Source organism: Canis lupus, chromosome 38, assembly GCF_011100685.1.
Source record: "Canis lupus familiaris isolate Mischka breed German Shepherd chromosome 38, alternate assembly UU_Cfam_GSD_1.0, whole genome shotgun sequence".
Lineage (NCBI taxonomy): Eukaryota > Metazoa > Chordata > Mammalia > Carnivora > Canidae > Canis > Canis lupus.
Genome location: NC_049259.1, coordinates 2778429 through 2797498, shown reverse-complemented (window position 1 = coordinate 2797498; position 19070 = coordinate 2778429). Strand labels below are relative to the sequence as shown.

The window sequence follows — 19070 nt, the reverse complement described above, 5'->3', positions numbered from 1 at the left end:
AAGAAGCAAAATAAGTCCGTCAGAGAAAGACAAGTATCACATGATTTCACTTATATGTGGAATTTAAGAAACAAAACAGAGAAACTTAGGGGAAGGGAAGGAAAAATAAAATAAGATAAAAACAGAGAGGGAGGGATGCCTGGGTGGCTCAGCGGTTTAGTGCCTGCCTTCGGCCCAGGGCAGGATCCCGGAGTCCCAGGATCAAGTCGCACATTAGGCTCCCTGCATGGAGCCTGCTTCTCCCTCTGCCTGTCTCTGCCTCTCTCTCTCTCTCTCTCTCTCTCTCTGACTCTCATGAATAAATAAATAAAATCTTAAAAAAAAAAAAAAGAAACAGAGAGGGAGGCAAACCGTAAGAGACTTTTAACGATAGAGAACAAACTGAGGGTGGCTGTTGGGGAGGTGAGCGGGTAGAAATTGGCTAAATGGGTGATGGGCATTAAGGAGGGCACTTGTTGGGATGAGCAGGAGGTACTGCATGTAAGTGATGAATCACTAAATTCTACTCCTGAAACCAATGCTACACTATATGTTATCTCAAATTTAAATCTTAAAAACATTATAAAATGAAAGAAAGAGAAAGAGAAAGAAAGAAAGAAAGAAAGAAAGAAAGAAAGAAAGAAAGAAAGAAAGAAAGAAAGAGAGAGAGAGAGAGGAAGGAAGGAAGGAAGGAAGGAAGGAAGGAAGGAAGGAAGGAAGGAAGGGAGAAGAAAGAAAGAAAAAGAAAGAAAGAAAGAAAGAAAGAAAGAAAGAAAGAAAGAAAGAAAGAAAGAAAGAAAGAAGAAAGAAATCTGTGAAAGAGAAACTAAACCTTCAAGGGAATGAATGACATGGGGTACCCAGGTGGCTCAGTCAGTTAAGCGTCTGTCTTTGGTTCAGGTCATGATCCTGGAGTCCTGGGATCCAGCCCTGCATCCAGCTCCTGGCTCCCTCTGTTGCTCCCCCCTCATTGCTCACTCGCTCTATCTTTCAAATAAATAAATAAATAAATAAATAAATAAATAAATAAATAAATAAATAAACAAATAAAATCTTTTTTAAAAAGAATAAATGACCTGTCAAATATGAAATATTTACTAAGATCTCTTGATTGCCAAGCTAAAGTCAGAGATGTCCTTCTGTCTAGGTTCAAGAAGGCTTGGGTGGAGGAATGTCCCCAGTGCCTGCGGTACTCTTGGGGGAACCCCTCCCAAGCTGGGAGCGCAGCCACTGATCCTTCTCCGTGCTAACTCCCATGCTATGGAGGACAGAACAATGCATCGTGTGCCCACCCATGCTTCTACATTCCATATGTCTTGCTCTGCTTAGTATCTGGGTTATCTCCTTCCTGTATCAGTCAATGATGGCAGTCAGAGTCCTCTGAGACACCCTAGGGCATCACTGAAATTCTGCTCCAACCAAGCACAATCGCCAGGGTGCTTCTCCAATCAAGGCAGATTCTTACTCTTTGACCTCAATAAGTAAGATTCCCCGTGTCCACTTTCAGAATGAGGAAACTTAGAAAACTCTCCTTCTGGGAAGTCCCCCTAGTCTCGTCATGTAGCTTAATTGTTATTATTTTAACAATTAACCACAAGCTTAATTAAGGTAAAGGTAGACAGACACAGATTTGAATCCCACTTCTCTGAGCTGGTGGTCATAAGCAGCCTCCTTTGATCCCCTAATTGTCCCATTTATAGAATAGGACAATAATGCCTTCTTTGTGGGGCTTTTGGGCACACAGAAGATTCAATAAACAGATGCTTTTATTATTATGATATAATGTTGATTGAATGGATGGTATAGCAAAATGAGAAGAAAAATACCCAGAATACAAAGTTTGGGATGATAGAAGGAAACTAGTGAATCAAGAAGTTAATAGACCCTAGGGGCACCTGGGTGGCTCAGTGGTAGACGGTCTGTCTTCAGCTCAGGGCGTGATCCCAAGGTCCTGGGATTGAGTCCCACTTCAGGCTCCCTGCAGGGAGCCTGCTTCTCCCTCTGCCCATGTCTCTGCCTCTCTCTGTGTGTCTCTCATGAATAAATAAAATCTTTAAAAAAAAAAGAAGAAGATGTTAGCAGACCCAGACCTATCATGGATATTAGGACCAGCTGTCTTCACAGCTTGGTCTCCACTAGAGGAACACACCATGCCCCTGGGCCTGGATTCATCCTTAGAGGCTCAGAAACTCAGTTCCATCCAGAAATCATCTCACGGAGGCCAGTTTGGACCCACAAATTCGTGGAGGCCTGTGCATCAGACCAAACAGTCCCTGGATCCAACGGACGTGTCAGTGCACCCAGCACAATCGCTCCCTGGAGCAGGCTACATGGGAAGGCAGGTGATCAGAAGGTAGCCAGAGAGTTTAGCATCCTAATGAAGTTAGTTTTATTACCTGAAGATAAAATGACACCAGGTCTTGTTATTCAAGCTGCATGAGTCTCCACAATAGGGATATCTGACAAACAGCCAGATAGATATTCCCTTAAGACTCTGGTGTCTACCAGATAGAGCCCAGAGACACCTGAGGTGTCCTCTCTCTCTACCTTTGAGATTGACCAGCTCCCCTGCAGATCGACACCTTCCTTCTTTAGATGTGTGTATACCTTCAGCCAGTCTCCTGTCTGCGGGCTTCTCATGAATGTTCTCGTTAGAGGTTAACTCTGAGGGAGCTAGGGAGACAAGGGTATGCCAAGTCTTGGTGGAGGGGCAAGGGGTTGTTGGTGGGCGGCCTTTAGGTACGATGATCTCTGCCTTCCTCTCCTCTCATAGAGTTAAAAGGTCATAGAAAATTAGAACTGAATCTTCTGTGTTGGAAGGGAACCCTTTCATTGTACAGATTCGACTTCCGCAGAGCCACGTGGACAGTTGGGACCACGCACTCAGTTCTTTAAATCAAAATTTCCCTGTCTAGCTTCTGCCCTTTTCTGGTCCTTATTTGGAGTGGAGGGGAGAGGACCCTTCCAAGGAGACAAACATGGCAATGAAACTGTAAAAACTAGAGTGTGATGTGTCTCTAGATTCTTCCAGATGCAAAGTTCACCCCAGACTTGGAGCACAAGCCTGCGGAGAAGTAAGCAGCACATCGCTCTTGGAGCCTGCCAGCCTCTCTCTAGAGGGTTCCCTAGGGGGCCCTGGTGTGAAGCCTTCTGGCTGAATGCTTAGCTGGGTCACAGACATCTCACCAAGCTGCTTCCTGTGCCCAAAGCAATCACCAAAAAGTGATGATTGTTTATTTATAAGATTTATTTATTTATTTGAGAGAGCACTCGTGCAGGAGCAGGGGGAGGGCCAGAGGGAGAGAGAGAGGGAAAGAATCTTCAACCCGACTTCCCGCTGAGCATGGAGCCCTACTCCGGGCTCCATCCAAGGACCAGGAGAGATCAGGACCTGAGCCGAAATCAGGCACGGGCTGCCCCAGAAGTTATGATTATTTAAATAAGCATGGAGTCTGCGGCGGAAGGACAGCCAGAGCCCCATGGCCTCACCCTTCCCTGGGTCAGTCCCTCTTCTCCTGTGTTGCTGGGCCGCTTTGCTGCGTCACTTCGGTCTGTGTTTCAGGTCACAAAGCTGAATTTTTTTTTCCTCTTGATCCTGGCATAGTGGTAGATGCTCTGGAGACCATATAAACCCTTTTCTCTTCCATCCTTAGGCAATTGCCTGGTGCTGGGTCACCTCTTTCATAAGCAGTTATTGATTCATACTGTAGGTGTCACCAGCAGGCCCCTGCAATTAGTGATGGAATACATCCTCTCTGTAGGGTTCTTGCCAAAAAAAATGTTTTTCCAGAATCTCACCTTGAAAAAACAGATAACCCATATTGTGCGACTGTCTATAAGACAATGACCCAGACTCTTTAAAAAGAAAGTCAATGTTATGAAAAGCAAAATAGATTACCGACTGATGCTGTTGACAGAACTGTCTGTGATGGTGGACGTCACAGCTGGGCTGTTCCCTGGCCATCTGTGTCAACTCAGCACCTTGAAATGTGGCAGATATGACTAATGAGCTGATTTTTAAATTTATTTAATTTTAATTAATTAAAATGTAAATAACCACACAAGGCTACTGGGTCCTATAATGGACACAGCATAGTTCTACATTAAAAAAAAAAAAAAAAGATGAAAGAAATAAAACAGCCGAACACAACACATGAACTTTGCACTCTAGATCACAGGCAGGAAAAAATGAGGAAAAAATATTTCAATGGCCACAGATAAATGTAAATGTACACTGCATATGACATTCTTGAGTTAAGGTGAATTTTCTTAGGTGTGACCACAGTATTTTGGTTTTGTAAGAAAATCTTATTATTAGGAGCTGCGTGCTGAAGTCCTTAGGGATGAAGTGTGTACTACTTACTTCCAAATGGTTCAATACACACAAAGAGAGCAGCTCTGACACAACGTTGCTAATGGAAACCCAGCTGCAGGACTTACTGGTATGCACTGTATTCCTCTTTTAACGCTTCTATGCATTTGAACATTTTCAAAATAAAAAGTGAGAAGTAAAAAGTAAAGAGGAGAGAGGCACACAGCCATAGGAAGGGTGATAGTAACAAAGCAAGGCTTATCACTTTCCCCAGCTTCCAAAATCCTGCGTTCCAAATACGTCTATGCAAATCAGTTGCGTGGCTCTCCAAATACGCTTTCCCTCCCTCTTAGGGGAAACTGGGAAACTGCAACTTACTGTCGAAGAAATACACCCCAACCCCAACAAAGGAAGTGATGCTTCTTTGACAGAAACTCTGTAATTTGGGGGATACCAGGAACTTGCTAATCTTGCCTCTTAAATCTTTGCTTCTCACACCTGTTTTGCTTTGTTTTCAATAGGAAAGAGGGTGGATGGGGAGGAGAGAGAATCTTAAGCATGTTCCTTGCCCAGTGTGGAGCCCAGCCCAGGGCCCAATCTCACAACCCTGCAATCATGACCAGAGCAGAAATCAAGAGTCTGACGCTTAACTGCTTGAGCCACCCAGGCACCCCACACTCCTCACACTTCTGATTTGGGAAACTTTGGGGAGTTCCTCTCACAGACAACAGGCCCCAAAACCAAAATTTTGAATTTGAAGTCCTTGTTTACTTGGCAACACGCTGGTTGCTTATAAGTTGGATAATTATAAATTGGTCATATATATAAGTGTCTACAGGTCAGGCTGATTGTAAATGCTACAGGAGATGCATAAGGGCTGCAGTAATAAAAAAAAATGTTCACGAATGAGTTGACACTTAAGTCAGGCCTTAACAGCATTTCTCAAAGTGGAATCTGATCTAGGAATCACGTTAGTACTAAAGAAAAAGACAGATTCCCCTGGATCAGAATCCATATTGAACAGGTGCCCCAGGTGATTCTTACACACACAGAAGTTTGAGAACTTGAAGTGAGGGAAGAGTTAGGTATGTGAAGAGAAACCTGAAGAGGTTTCTTACCTCTGAGAGGCAAGATACCCCAGGGAAAAGGTGCAAAGTCAGAAATGAAATAGGGCTTTTGGGGATCCCTGGGTGGCTCAGCGGTTTGGCGCCTGCCTTTGGCCCAGGACCTGATTGTGGAGTCCTGGGATCGAGTCCCACGTCGGGCTCCGGGCATGGAGCCTGCTTCTCCCTCTGCCTGTGTTTCTGCCTCTCTCTATCTATGTCTATCATGAATAAATAAATTATAAAAATCTTTAAAAAAAAAAAAAAGGAAATAGGGCTTTTAAAGAGTGTAAGTCACCTGATCTTGTTGAAGGGGGAAATTCTCATTTGAGATCAGATGAGATGAAGGTGGTTAGGGAGGGTGGGGCCAGTGCACAGAGGATTTTGGATACTAGCTCAGGGAGGTTGCCAAGTGTTTGGATAGTTGCTAGACAGTTGAAGGAACAAACAATGATGTTTTAAGGAAATCACCCTGGCCAGCATGTAGGATGAATTGAAGATAAAAGAAACTCAAATCAGGGAGACCAATAAGCAGGTTATTGAAGATGATCCAGTTGTGAGATAATGAAAGCCTAAACCAGGAAAGGAACATTGAATATGAAGCAGAAAGTGTGGGTGAAGAAATATTTTTGAAAAAAGAATCAGAAAATGTGGTGATTGACTTTTTTAAAAGGAAGGGGCCGTAAAGTGATGTGTGTAAAAGGAAGTGTTCATAATGCTCAAGGCCTGCAATAGCAAAAAACCAAAAATAACACTAATAATGTGATTTAAACATTGGCTAAGGATTTGACGGTCAATAGGTACACAAGAATGTTCAGTGTCACTCACCATCCGGAAAATACAAATCAAAACCACAATATAATATCATTTCACATCTGTCAAGATGGCTATTATCCAAAAAAGAAAAGAAAAGAAAAAAAAAAGACAACTGTTGGATGTGGAGAAAGCAGAACCTTTGCACACTGTTAGTAGAAATGCAAAATGATGCAGCCACTCTAGAAAATAGTATGGAAGTTCCTCAAAAAACTAAAAATAGAACTATCCTATGATCCAGCAATCCCACTTCTGAGTATTTATGCAAAAGAACTGAAATCAGGATCTCGAAGAGGTATCAGCACTCCTATGCTCATTACAACTCTATTCACAAATAACCAAGATATGGAAGCAACCTAAATGTCCACCAACAGACAGATGAAGAAACGTGGTTTATGCATTTAGTCTTTTATAAAAATGGAAATTTTGCAGTAAGCAATCACATTGAATGAACCTTAAGAACATTATGCTAGGGCAGCCCCGGGTGGCTCAGTGGCTTAGCGCCGCCTTCGGCCCAGGGCCTGATCCTGAGACCCGGAATCGAGTCCTGCGTCAGGCTCCCTGCACGGAGCCTGCTTCTGCCTCTGCCTGTGTCTCTGCCTCTGTGTCTCTCATGAATAAATAAATAAAATTTTAAAAAAAGAACATTATGCTTAGTAAAATGACCAAATCACAGAAAGACAACTACTGCATTGATTCCATTTATATGATATCTAAAATAGACAAATTTAGGAGCACCTGGGCATCTGACTCTTGGTTTTGGGTCATGATCTCAGGTCGTGGGATGGAGGCCTCAGCTGGTCTCGGAGAGCTCAGCAGGGAGTCTGCTTGGGGATTCTCTCTCTCCCTCTGCCCAACCACCACCCTGTGTACGTGCACATGCACTCATGCTCTCTTTATAGATAAATACATCTTTAAAAAAATAAAAATAAAATAGACAAATTTATAGAATCAAAGAGTAGAATAATGGTTGCCAAAAAATGGGGGGAGAAAGGAATTGGGAGTTACTAATCAATGGGCCTAAGTTTCAGTTACACAGGATGAGGAAGTTCTAGAGATCTGCTATACAACATGGTACCTCTACTGCACACTTAAACATTTGTACTTTTTGTATTGCATTACACATTTAAAAATTTGTTAAGAGAGTAGATCTTGGGGAGGGCCCGAGTAGCTCAGTTGGTTAAGAATCTGCCTATGATCTTGGGGCCCTGAGACCAAACCCCATGTTGGACTCCCTGCTCAACTGGGAGTCTGTTCCTCCCTCTCCCTCTTCCCCTCCCCCAACTCATGAGCTCGCTCGCTCTCTCAAAAAATAAACAAAATCTTTTCTTAAAAAAGAGAGAGTAGGCCTTACGTTCCTGCCACAGTAAAATAAAAAGTTTTTAAATCTCAAGGTTCAAAGCCTGAGTGGAAGGAAGAAACAATGAGACTAGTGACAAAAATAGAGAACCTGAGAAAAGGAGCTGTTTCTGTGATGATGCAGTAAGAGGGAAGCTGTGAAAGGACCTCCAAGTGGAAGCACCTTCATGGCAGTTGAACATAATTGATTGGTGGTAAAAATATAATAAAGTCAAGACTAAGAGATATATGAAGCCAAGGGCAATTCACTAAAGAGGTTGAAGAATGAGGGGCACCTGGGTGGCTCAGTTGGTTGAGTGTCCAACTCTTGATTTCAGCTCAGGTCCTGATCTCAGGGTCGTGAGGTCAAGTCCCACATTGGGCCCCATGCTCAGCACAGAGTCTCCGTGAGATTCTCTCTCCCTTGTCCCCAGTCCCTCTCACTGGTGTGTGAGCTCATGAGCTCTTCCTCTCTCTCTCAAATAAATAAATAAATCTTAAGGAAAAAAAAAAGAATTTAAAGAATGATCAGCTCAGGGATCAAGAATCAAGCCTTAAAAAATAGCTCCTTTTGGGGGCGATGAGATGGAAAGATACCATAAAAGAAAAAGGTGATTATCATCAGAGATAGGAGGATGAACAAGAAAGCCATGCAAGAAATAAATGTCAAGGAGTAGTCAACTATGTCAAAGCCAATGGGAACTGAGAAGAGACCACTGGAAAGGATTCTCAGACATTTGGGATGACAGGTAGCCAGCCTGACCTCCCATACCTGGGTAACAAACATTTTGGGCTATATACCTTAGAAACCATGCTGATGTTCTTTCCTCGCAGGATATAAGTTATAGCCTCTCTATCAAGAGACCTGGCTGAGCTATGTTTCCCATGGCCTTGCTGTTTTCTCTTCTATTCCTGGCAAAAGCCCAGAAAATGGAGCCATTTTGCTTGCCATGGAACTCATGTCCCCTTGACCCTTTAAAGATGGGACAGGTCAGAAAAGCTGTAGGCTGAAAAATTTAAGTCATTGCAAACCTGTAGTTTAATGATTACTTATGAGCAACAGCAGCAAAAGATGAAGGAAGACTCCCAGTTATTCCAGTTGATTTCCAGCTCAAATAATAGACTGGGAACTGTGGAAGTGAGAATGAGGAACTATCTACTGTTTTCCACGTTTACTGCTGTGGCCAGTTATCAGATGATACTAATTGACATTTAATGGCACGAGTTTTTCTAAGGGTCAGTCTCTTGATCAAGTGTTCCTGAACCCGACTGATGCTGGGCCATGTGGCAAATAAAAGATCTGTCATATTCATAAGATCCCGGGTTTGTCTATCTAATGAAGAAATAGCAAATGAGCTTCGCCTGGAGCATGAAGGATGAGGCCTGAGCTTCCATTAGTAAAATAATTTATAATCTATGGAATAATTTTTAATCGTAGTTTCCTAAAACCTTTAAAGACAGTGAGACATCTACCTGGGAAAGGATTTCGGCAGGTGACCTCGCGTGGAACAAATAGCCTCCGAAAGATCTTTCTATTTCAGAATTACTTGAAGCTTCAGAACCGCTGAAAGAGGGATCCCTGGGGGGCGCAGCGGTTTGGTGCCTGCCTTTGGCCCAGGGCGCGATCCTGGAGAGCTGGGATCGAATCCCATGTCAGGCTCCCTGCATGGAGCCTGCTTCTCCCTCTGCCTGTGTCTCTACGCCTCTCTCTCTCAGTCTGTGACTATGATGAATAAATAAATAAAATAAAAAAAAAAAAAAGAACCGCTGAAGGAGTTTGAAAAGCCTGGACACTTGGCGTAGACTTTTAAAAAGCAGAGTGCATAAACTACATTTCCCAGGAGGCCCGCGGGCGAGTTTCTGCGCTCCGCCGGGTCTGCTCGCCGCGGGGTACGCTAGGAAATGTAGTGCACCGAGCCGCTCCGCACGTGATGCGCGCGGAGGAACCGGGGCCGCGCAGCCCTGGGGTCCGAGTGTGAGCCGCTCTTTCTCCTGGTGTGGTGTGTGCCGGGCGGGCAAGGCGCCCATCATCTGGCCCCTGTGAAATGAGCCGGCCCGGGGTTCGGTGTCCCGCTGGCGCCGCTCCGGGGAAGTCCCCGTGGGCGAGGCACCGCCGCGTCTGGTCCCGTTTCTCGGCAGCACGGGGCGGGGCGGGAGAAGGTGCGCGGAGCCCAGGGGCTCGGAGCTCGCGCCGGGCGCCCCACCCTGGCTGCGGCCGCGCGCGGGGAGGAAGCGCGTAGAGGTTAGAAGCACAGTTTCCCTTTCTGCTTTCCCGTCAGAGCAGCCCCAGCCGGCGGGGGGCTGCAATGCCCGACTTCGGTTGGTAGGGGCCCGGAGCCGAAGAGGTTAAAACGGGCGGCCGCCGCCTCCCCGCGAGGCCCTCCCGCCAGCCATGGGCGGCCGCGATCACCTGTTCAAAGTGCTGGTGGTGGGGGACGCCGCGGTGGGCAAGACGTCGCTCGTGCAGCGGTACTCCCAGGACAGCTTCAGCAAACACTACAAGTCCACGGTGGGAGGTGAGACGTCGCCGCTGGGCCGGGGGACCCCGGCAGGTGGGCAGCCGGGGGCTCCGCGCCCGCGGGTCGCTCCGGGTCAGGAAGCGGGGCCCGGGTCTTGCAGGCAGTGCCCGCCGGTGTGCGATGGGCGCGTTCCCCGCGGGTGTCCCCGGGCGGCTCGCCCAGCCCGCGCTGACCGCCTGCAGGGGGACGGGGCGCAGGTGTGAAGGCGAGGAGCGGGGAAGGGGGCTGAGAAAGTGCGCGATTGTTGTTTCTCCCGGCGGGGGGGGGACGTGAACTCGGGTCTCCTCCTGCAACCTGCCCCAGCGGCCGCCGGAAAATCTCTGCGGCCAGCCCAGCACCCGCCGGGGAGGCCTGGTTAGGTGCCGGCCGGGGTTCCTGGTAGCCGGTGTAGGAAGGGAAAGGTGCTTCGTCTGGCTCTAAGGACCCCACCTTTGTTTTGGGGATACCTGAGTGGGAGAGCCCCGGAGCCACACAGCCTGATGCTCACCAAGGCTGATGAGCTGTATTTCTGTCCACGGATTGCTTGAATAAACGCAAGCTAGACATTATTCAGGGAATCAGTCCTATCTTCCCACCCCCCTTTTCTCTCAAGCTGGGGAGGGGGAAAAAGGAAGGAAGCACCAAGGAGTTCATTCATTTCTTCCTAGGGATGGCCTTGGGCTCAACTTTTTTTTTACCCCCCCTCCCCCAAAGGTAGGGATCCTTTTGTTAAGTAGAAGGGCTTTGGCTGGGAAGAGCTGATGAAAGGGGAGAGGTAATAAACATGAAGAGAACTTTAAAAAAAAAAAGAAAAAGATTTTATTTATTTATTCATGAGAGACACACAGAGAGAAGCAGAGACACAGGCAGAGGGAGAAGCAGGCTCCCTGCAGGAGCCCCATGCAGAACTCCATCTCAGGATCGTGGGATCAAGACCTGAACCAAAGGCAGACACCCAACCACTAACCACGGAGCTACCCAGACATCCCGAAGAGAACTTTTTTTTAAGGAAAAAAAAGCCCTGCATTACTGTAAATTTTGAAGATGGGTGCTGGTGTTCGGTATGGAATTAAAAAAAAAAAAATTAACAAGCATTAACAGGGAAGCTTGGGTGGCTCAGCAGTTGAGCATCTGCTTTGGCTCAGGGTGTGATCCTGGAGTCCCAGAATCGAGGCTGAGTCAGGTTCTCTACTTGGAGCCAGCTTCTCCTCCTTCTTCCTATGTCTCCACCTCTCTCTATGTCTCTCAGGAATAAATAAATAAAATCTTTAAAAAAAGAAAAACCAAAACAAGCATTAACAATGAAAACATCCTCCTTGAGAATATCCAGCAACATTTAGGGTTTGAAATTTCTAAGACTATTTCCCTACCATTCTGCCTCCCACTCCTAAATAATATGAGGACTCTTATTTCATGGATTGAGTTTTTAAAAGTGTTTCACTAACTAGTTTTTAGCAATTGCTCTGGTTTTCCTGTAATAAAGAATAATTAGGGATCCCTGGGTGGCGCAGCGGTTTAGCGCCTGCCTTTGGCCCAGGGCGCGATCCTGGAGACCCGGGATCGAATCCCACGTCAGGCTCCCGGTGCATGGAGCCTGCTTCTCCCTCTGCCTGTGTCTCTGCCTCTCTCTCTCTCTCTCTCTCTCTCTCTCTGTGACTATCATAAATAAATAAAAATTTAAAAAAAAAAGAATAATTGACTCTGGCTAATTTTTTTTTCAATGTTTTTTCTAAATTACCCCTTCCTTTCATTTCTGTCACAGATATGGAAAAATGTATTTCCAGATCTGGGAAATTACTCTATTTCTGTTCCTCTCAGAAGGTTTTTTCCTCCTAGTATACTCTTTCAGACTTAACTCCTGGAGTCTCTGCATCTACAGATTTCAGCAAAACTCTCAAGCACCCTCCATGCCATGTCTTCTTCCTTGAATCCTTGGCTGTCTTCACTTTACCCTATTCCCACCCAGAATAATTCCTGCAGCCTTGTGGAGAGTAGAATTCCATCAGGGCATGTTTTTCTCATAATACATTTGGATTAGAAACCAACAGTGAAATTGAATGTGGAAGATGCAGAAGCCACCACACTTACCTCATTTCCCTTTTGCCCTATCATCCCTTCCTCTAGAAAGGAACCCCCCTAGACCCTCCAGAAACTGTTTAACCTGAGATAAGGAGTTGTTTTCCTAATTGCTCCCACCCTCCTATCCCTAGCCTTAGAGATAAGTAGTATCAAATAAATTAGTGTGTGGAGAGATGAAAAGCTGAAGACCCCTTCAGGAAGTGGTTGTAAATTGTCTGTGCCAGGGGCACCTAGCTGCCCCATTCAGAAGACCATGCAGTTCTTGATCTTGGGGTGGTGCCTTCGAGCTCCACGTTGGGGGTAGAGTACACTTAAAAAAAAAATAATAACGATGATAAAATTTTAAATGTTTATTTTATTTTTTTTTAATTTTTTTATTTATTTATGATAGTCACAGAGAGAGAAAGAGAGAGAGGCAGAGACACAGGCAGAGGGAGAAGCAGGCTCCATGCACCGGAAGCCCGATGTGGGATTCGATCCCGGGTCTCCAGGATCGCGCCCTGGGCCAAAGGCAGGCGCCAAACCGCTGCGCCACCCAGGGATCCCAAAATTTTAAATGTTTAAAAAAGAATTGTCTATTCCACACTTAATGCGTATGCGGGGGCTCATCTCGGCCCACTGAGAGCTTAAAAATAAATAGATACATAGGATTAGAGTTATGTGTCTCTAGGGTTATAACTGCATATTTGATCTGAGCTTATTCATGGATTTATTTTTAAAGGTAAATTTTATTCAATTGTATATGTATTTTCAGTGGATTTTGCTCTGAAGGTTCTCCAGTGGTCTGACTCAGAGATGGTGCGGCTCCAGCTGTGGGATATTGCAGGTAGGCTGAGAAGATGGGATAGGAACAAGGGGAGAAATTTTGATTTGATCAGAAAAAGTGGGGTAGCAAAACCAGAAAGTTTTGTTTTGTTTTAAGATTTTATGTATTTATTTGAGAGAGAAAGAGAGTAGGAGTGGGGAGAAGGGCAGAGGGGCAGAGAGAGGCCGACTCCCCACTGGGCTCCTTACCCAGTGGGGGCTCAGTCCTGGGATCATGACCCCAGGACTGAACCCAAGACAGACACTTAGCTGACTGAGCCACCCAGAAGCCCCCAAACCAGGTTTGTTTCTGGAGCTGGAATGATTGAGTTGTTCGGAGGATACATAAGCTGAGATGTAGAGTATGTGTTGATATTGTCTGTAGATGCTTTGCTCTGGATGAATTTAGGGCTGTTTCTCTGTGGGTGGAGTGGCTGGCAAGGTAGTAGATTGTGGAAACCATAGATGAGTGCTCTCACAGCAGAGGGAGGGTGCTTTTTTCCAGCATTTCAGTGGATCTTAGGGAAAAACAAGATCCCCAGAAAATAGAGACAATAATAGATGACTTTTACTACATGCCAAATACTTTCCTGAGCATAGGAGATTCAATGACTCCTTAATCCTCATCACAACCTTGTGAGAAGAGCTATGGCTTTTATTCTCTCCCTATAGATAAGAAGTCTGAAGCACTGGAAGCTTCACCTACCCAAAGTCATAGAGATAATAAATGACAGAGCAGGGACTTGGACTTAGGTGGTCTGGGTGCAAAATCTGGACTCAGCCACAGTGCGTACTGCCCTCCCCCACAACAAAGATAGAAAGGGCAGGGTGTTGGAGGCGGTTCTGAGGCTGGTTCTCGGTATCACCTTCTCAAGGGCTCCTTCCTCTCTTCCCAGGGCAAGAGCGCTTCACCTCCATGACACGACTGTACTATCGGGATGCCTCGGCCTGCATTATTATGTTTGATGTTACCAACGCCACAACCTTCAGCAATAGCCAGAGATGGAAACAGGACTTGGACAGCAAGCTCACACTGCCTAATGGAGAGCCTGTGCCCTGCCTGCTCTTGGCCAACAAAGTATGTGGTCAGTCTAGGAAAATGGCCCCTGGCCTCTCTTTGGGATCAGAGAGCAAGCATATATCTAAAATGCTCTCTGATTCTGGGCCTCCATGTCCCCTTCTCAGGTTGGCAGAATCATCTCTGCCTTCTTTCAAGGGATGCTAGGACTTTTTTTGTGAAGAAGGTTGGCCAGATTTTAGACACTGGTGTTCTTAGCCATTGGTAGAAGGGGGTTTTTTTTGTTTTAATTTTTATTTTTATTTATTTTTATTTGTATCTATTAATGACAGACACAGAGAGAGAAAGAGAGAGGCAGGCTCCATGCAGGGAACCTGATGTAGGACTCGATCCCGGGTCTCCAGGATCAGGCCCTGGGCTGAAGGCGGTGCTAAACTGCTGAGCCACCCGGACTGCCCGAATTTTTATTTATTTATTTTTACATTTTTATTTATTCATGAAAGACACAGAGAGAGAGAGAGAGAGGCAGAGACACAGGAAGAGGGAGAAGCAGGCCCCATGCAGGGAGCCCGACGTGGGACTCTATCCTGGGTCTCCAGGACCAGGCCCTGGACTGAAGGCAGCGCTAAACCGCTGAGCCACCCGGGCTGCCCCTAATTTTTATTTTTTTTTAATTTTATTTATTTTAGAGAGAGAGAATGCCCAGTGGGGAGGGGCAGAGAGAGAGAGAGAGAGAGAGAGAGAGAGAGAAGCAGACTCCCTGCTGAGCAGGAAGCCTCATGCAGGGCTCCATCCCAGGACTGGGAGAGCATGACCTGAACTGAAGGCAGACACTTAAGGGACTGAGCACCCCCCTCCCCCGGCGCCCCCAGTGGAAAGGTTTTAAATCCACAAGTATCTGAGTAGTTGTGTTCCTATTCTCAGGAAGTTCATGGTGTTGCTTTCTATGTACTCTCTTTGCCAGTGTGACTTGTCCCCTTGGGCGGTAAGCAGAGACCAAGTTGACCGGTTTAGTAAAGAGAATGGTTTCACAGGTTGGACAGAAACATCAGTCAAGGAGAACAAAAATATTAATGAGGCCATGAGGTGAGTCACGCATATTGTTCTGGGGTTAGGCACACAGTTTACCCATCTTCTGCTGCCACTGCTCCCCACCAAATCCACCTTGGACCTTCTTTTCTTGTTTCTGAGCAAACCGGAACAGACCAAGCCACTGGAATGCCAGCTTCTGAAGGTCAGGGATGCCATCCTTTCTCCTGAGATAACGGGACGAAGGGGCATTTAAACCTCATGGCTTAACTGAATGGCATCTGGTGAAAACAGTCTGCCCTTTCTCCTTTTGTTCCATCCAGTTTATCAGGCTTTTTTGTTTGTTTGTTTGTTTGTTTGTTTGTTTGTTTGTTTTTTAGAGTCCTCATTGAAAAGATGATGAGCAATTCCAGAGAAGATATGTCTTTGTCCACCCAAGGGGACTATATCAATCTACAGACCAAGCCCTCCTCCAACTGGGCCTGCTGCTAATAGAATCTGGCTGGTATTCCCTCCCACTTTTAGGAGGTCTTTTCATCTCTTCCCTTCAGTTGCCCACCCAGCAATTTTACTAAGTACATGTGAACTGCCTCCTTCCAGCTGCCCAGTAAGGAGGACCCATCATTACTAAGGAAGGACCTGGGACGTGTGTGCATTTCTGCAGCTCTCACAAGTGGGCTCCTACTTGCTGCCGGCACCTGTGGCTCAGTTAGTACCTTCTTGTAAGAAAGATCATCTGATCCCTCATTTTGTGATCTGGGATTTTGTGGGAAGCATTAGAAATCAGCACCTGTGTTTTATGAAACATAATTCCTACCTATTTCTGTGTTTTTTCTTTTTTTTCCATTTGATGTTTGTGGATATCTCCATCTGATCTGAGTTCAGATTGGAGGAAAATGAGAGCAAAGGGCATCTGCCAAATTCATCATAGGTTATTGCTTTCAGATTCTTTCTGTCTTGGACTTTGAAGTTTAAACCTCTGATTTGGAGATGCACAAGAAGTAGGGCTGGATATCCCTGGGTTTGGGGTCACAGGAGGTAACCCAGAAACCACTGTCTTTTTGAAGCTTCTGAAGTCATAATTGGCTTTCTATTGTCTCAAGAATAGTCAAGCTTTTAAACTACCTGTTGTTTAAATGATAACATTTCTTTCCCCAAAGAAAAAATTGTACTATTAGGGTTTTCTAGTATCTCCCTACCGGTGGGGTGGGAGCAGGGTTTGTGAGGTTTCTGGGTTGATGTCTTGACGCATAGTGGTGCTGGTGACATCAGTTGGCTGTGATGCCCTGAAATAGGTCTGTTCCGTGCAGCTCTGGGAGTCTGAATGGAAGAGGGAAAGGTTAACAGAACAAAATCCTGTGGGGCAACTTGCTCCTGAGCACTTTGGGTACCTAGTACTTAATAGCCATAGGAACCAAATTTTATGTACAGACCTTTGTGTGAATGGGGAGAGTAAACAGAAAATCATTAAGTAATTTAAGTGCTGAATTGGGTAGGGTTTTTAGTATTAAATCACTTCTGGACAGCTTCATTTGTTAAATTCTCACAGGATGGTGATTTTTAACCAACCCGAAGTTATGAATAGTGTTTGTGAACTCAGAGACCTAGTGTTCTTTGAAAGATACTTACTTAAATAAGTGCCCTAAGTCAGTGGTTCCCAAATCTGACTTATGAAAACCACCTGGGAAGTTTGTTAATTTTTTTTTAAATAAAATGTTTACACTTTAAGATTTCTGGGTCCCAAACACAAACCTATGAATCAAAATTTCCAGGGGTGTAGCATGAGAATGTGTTGTTGTTTTTCAAAGCTACCCAGGTAATTTGACTAACCTGATTTGGAAAGCATTGCTAGAGAATTTGGTAATGATGCAGAGACCCAGGCATTCCCTGTGTACATGATCCCGGGCTTCCTTATGCTCTGTTTGCTCTTCCGGAGATTCTGACTTTGGAAACTACTATCCTAAGAGAATGATCACAGGCCAAATATCAGAAAGAGAATGAGAGCCAGGCCATCAGTTGTTGGTTGGCTGGTCTGTTTTTAATATCAGTTATTAACATTTGCACAATCTTTTAAGACCTTGAAGTTCTCTTTTGTATTACTCTTTTCATATAGGTTTTTATTACAATGGTTCTGAAGATAAGAGTGGGATAGCAAATTCCCTCTATGTGAAAAGAAAATTGATTTTTATTTACTGGTTTAAACCTCTTCAAAGTCACAAATAAAGGCAAAATAAGTCTCATACTCATGGTAGTAATTGGCTTTTTTTATAAAGATTTTATTAAAAAAAGATTTTATTCATGAAGTTATTGGCTTTTAATGTGAGTTTATTAAAATGCAATTTTATACAGATAATCCAAGAGTATTAGGAAATGGCGACTGTATTTTTTAAATGCCTTCTTTAAAAATGAAGGTAAATGTTATTCTATCTATTAATTTACTAGTATCGATTGCCTAATAGTCAGTACTTGATACGACATTCCAAATACTGCTTGGAAATGTGACTGTTGTGAAAATTGAATATGCTTTCTTTTCCTGTGTGCTGACTCAGGATTTACCTGCCTTTTCAAGTATTGCTGAAGGCTGGCCGTTCTGAATTTTTTTTTTTAAGATTTATTTATTTATTCATTCATTCATTCATTCATTCATTCATTCATGAGAGACAAGAGAGAGAGGCAGAGAGACAGGCAGAGGGAGAAGCAGGCTCCATGCAGGGAGCCCGACGTGGGACTCGATCCCGGGATTCCAGGATCATGCCCTGGGCCGAAGGCGGCGCTAAACCGCTGAGCCACCCGGGCTGCCCCATTCTGAATTTTCTCTCAAGTGGTGAGCATTATAGGATTAAAACTAATTAAAGAAGAAATTGAAATATAACTAATTTCTCTTTGTGTCCCTATCCGTAAAGAAAAAGGAAAAAAATTGAAGATTTTTTAAAAAGGGGGAAATAGTTACATGATTAGAAATATACAATTGTATCCTATCATTTGGATGCTATGTCCTGGTACAATTGTTTGGAACATGAATATTGTCGTAGCCCTTGCCTAGAAAAGTTTTTTTTTTTTTTTTTTTTTTTTTTTTATTTATGATAGTCACACAGAGAGAGAGAGGCAGAGACATAGGCAGAGGGAGAAGCAGGCTCCATGTACCGGGAGCCCGATGTGGGATTCGATCCCAGGTCTCCAGGATCGCGCCCTGGGCCAAAGGCAGGCGCTAAACCTCTGCGCCACCCAGGGATCCCTTCATATTTGAGACAAGATGCCCCTCCAACCTCTCAGCTGGTCTATGGACAAGAAGAAGACATAAGCATTTCCTGAAGAGTGTTTTTAAGAGACCTGAGGAAGGGCTGAGAGCAGAGCTGTGTGACTGTGATTGCCCTGGCTTTGGACTTTTTTTTTCTTTAACATTTATTTACTTATCTGAGAGAGAGCATGGAAGGTGGGGGCAGGGAGAGGGGGAGAAAGAATCCTCAAACAGACTCCTTGCCCAGCATAGAGCCCTGTGCAGGGGGGCTCAATCCCAGGACCCTGAGGTCATGACCTGAGCTGAGATCAAGAGTCAGATGTTCAACTGACTAAACCCCCCAGGCATCCCTTCCCTGGCTTTGGAGTTTGAACAGAAGAGCTGAGTGATCAAACAGGCAGAGAAAAAGAGACCACAGGTTAAGTAAGACCCCTCTGCAGTAAGTGATGGTTTGATCTTTTGTTACTACTAATGAGCCAGAATTACTACCAAGATGATTTCCCTGATTCATTTGCCCTAGCTATTGCTAAGGTATGTTTGGGTTCCTTATTTTGTCCTGTCATGTCCAGATTTAACTCTTGAAATAGTCCGTCTTCTGTCCTCAGGACATTGTCCCATCTAACATGAGGCTTTTCCTGTCTGTTGCTGTCCTTTTGTAAGCAATAGTCTGCTTTTGACATGATCTAAGGCTATGATTAGATGATGGAAAAATTTCTAGGGTATTCTATAAGATCCATTGACAGATTGCCCATGGAAACCTCAGTGCCCTTTTTCCCCTCTACTCTCTTGGTTCACTATATAGGAAGAAGCTTCAGCTATGTAAGTGACTCATTTATCAAAGCCAAGTAATCCTCCAAGA

At 44.9% G+C, this 19070-nt stretch overlaps 1 protein-coding gene and 1 long non-coding RNA gene across 2 annotated transcripts; one reads left to right on the top strand and one right to left on the bottom strand.

Annotated features, from left to right (window-relative positions):
* Positions 1-1780: 1780 nt before the first annotated feature.
* Positions 1781-9214, bottom strand: LOC111094575. The gene is made up of 3 exons (XR_005385598.1): positions 9019-9214; positions 3878-3960; positions 1781-3777 (listed from the first exon to the last, which is right to left on the bottom strand). It is a non-coding gene; the product is annotated as an uncharacterized LOC111094575 (long non-coding RNA).
* A 471-nt stretch (positions 9215-9685) lies between these two features.
* Positions 9686-17215, top strand: RAB29 (RAB29, member RAS oncogene family). The gene is made up of 5 exons (XM_038586052.1): positions 9686-10061; positions 12877-12948; positions 13823-14004; positions 14909-15030; positions 15354-17215. Exons 1-5 carry the CDS (start codon positions 9938-9940, stop codon positions 15463-15465), a joined length of 612 nt encoding a protein of 203 aa, XP_038441980.1. The 5' UTR covers positions 9686-9937; the 3' UTR covers positions 15466-17215.
* The last annotated feature ends 1855 nt before the right edge of the window (positions 17216-19070 follow it).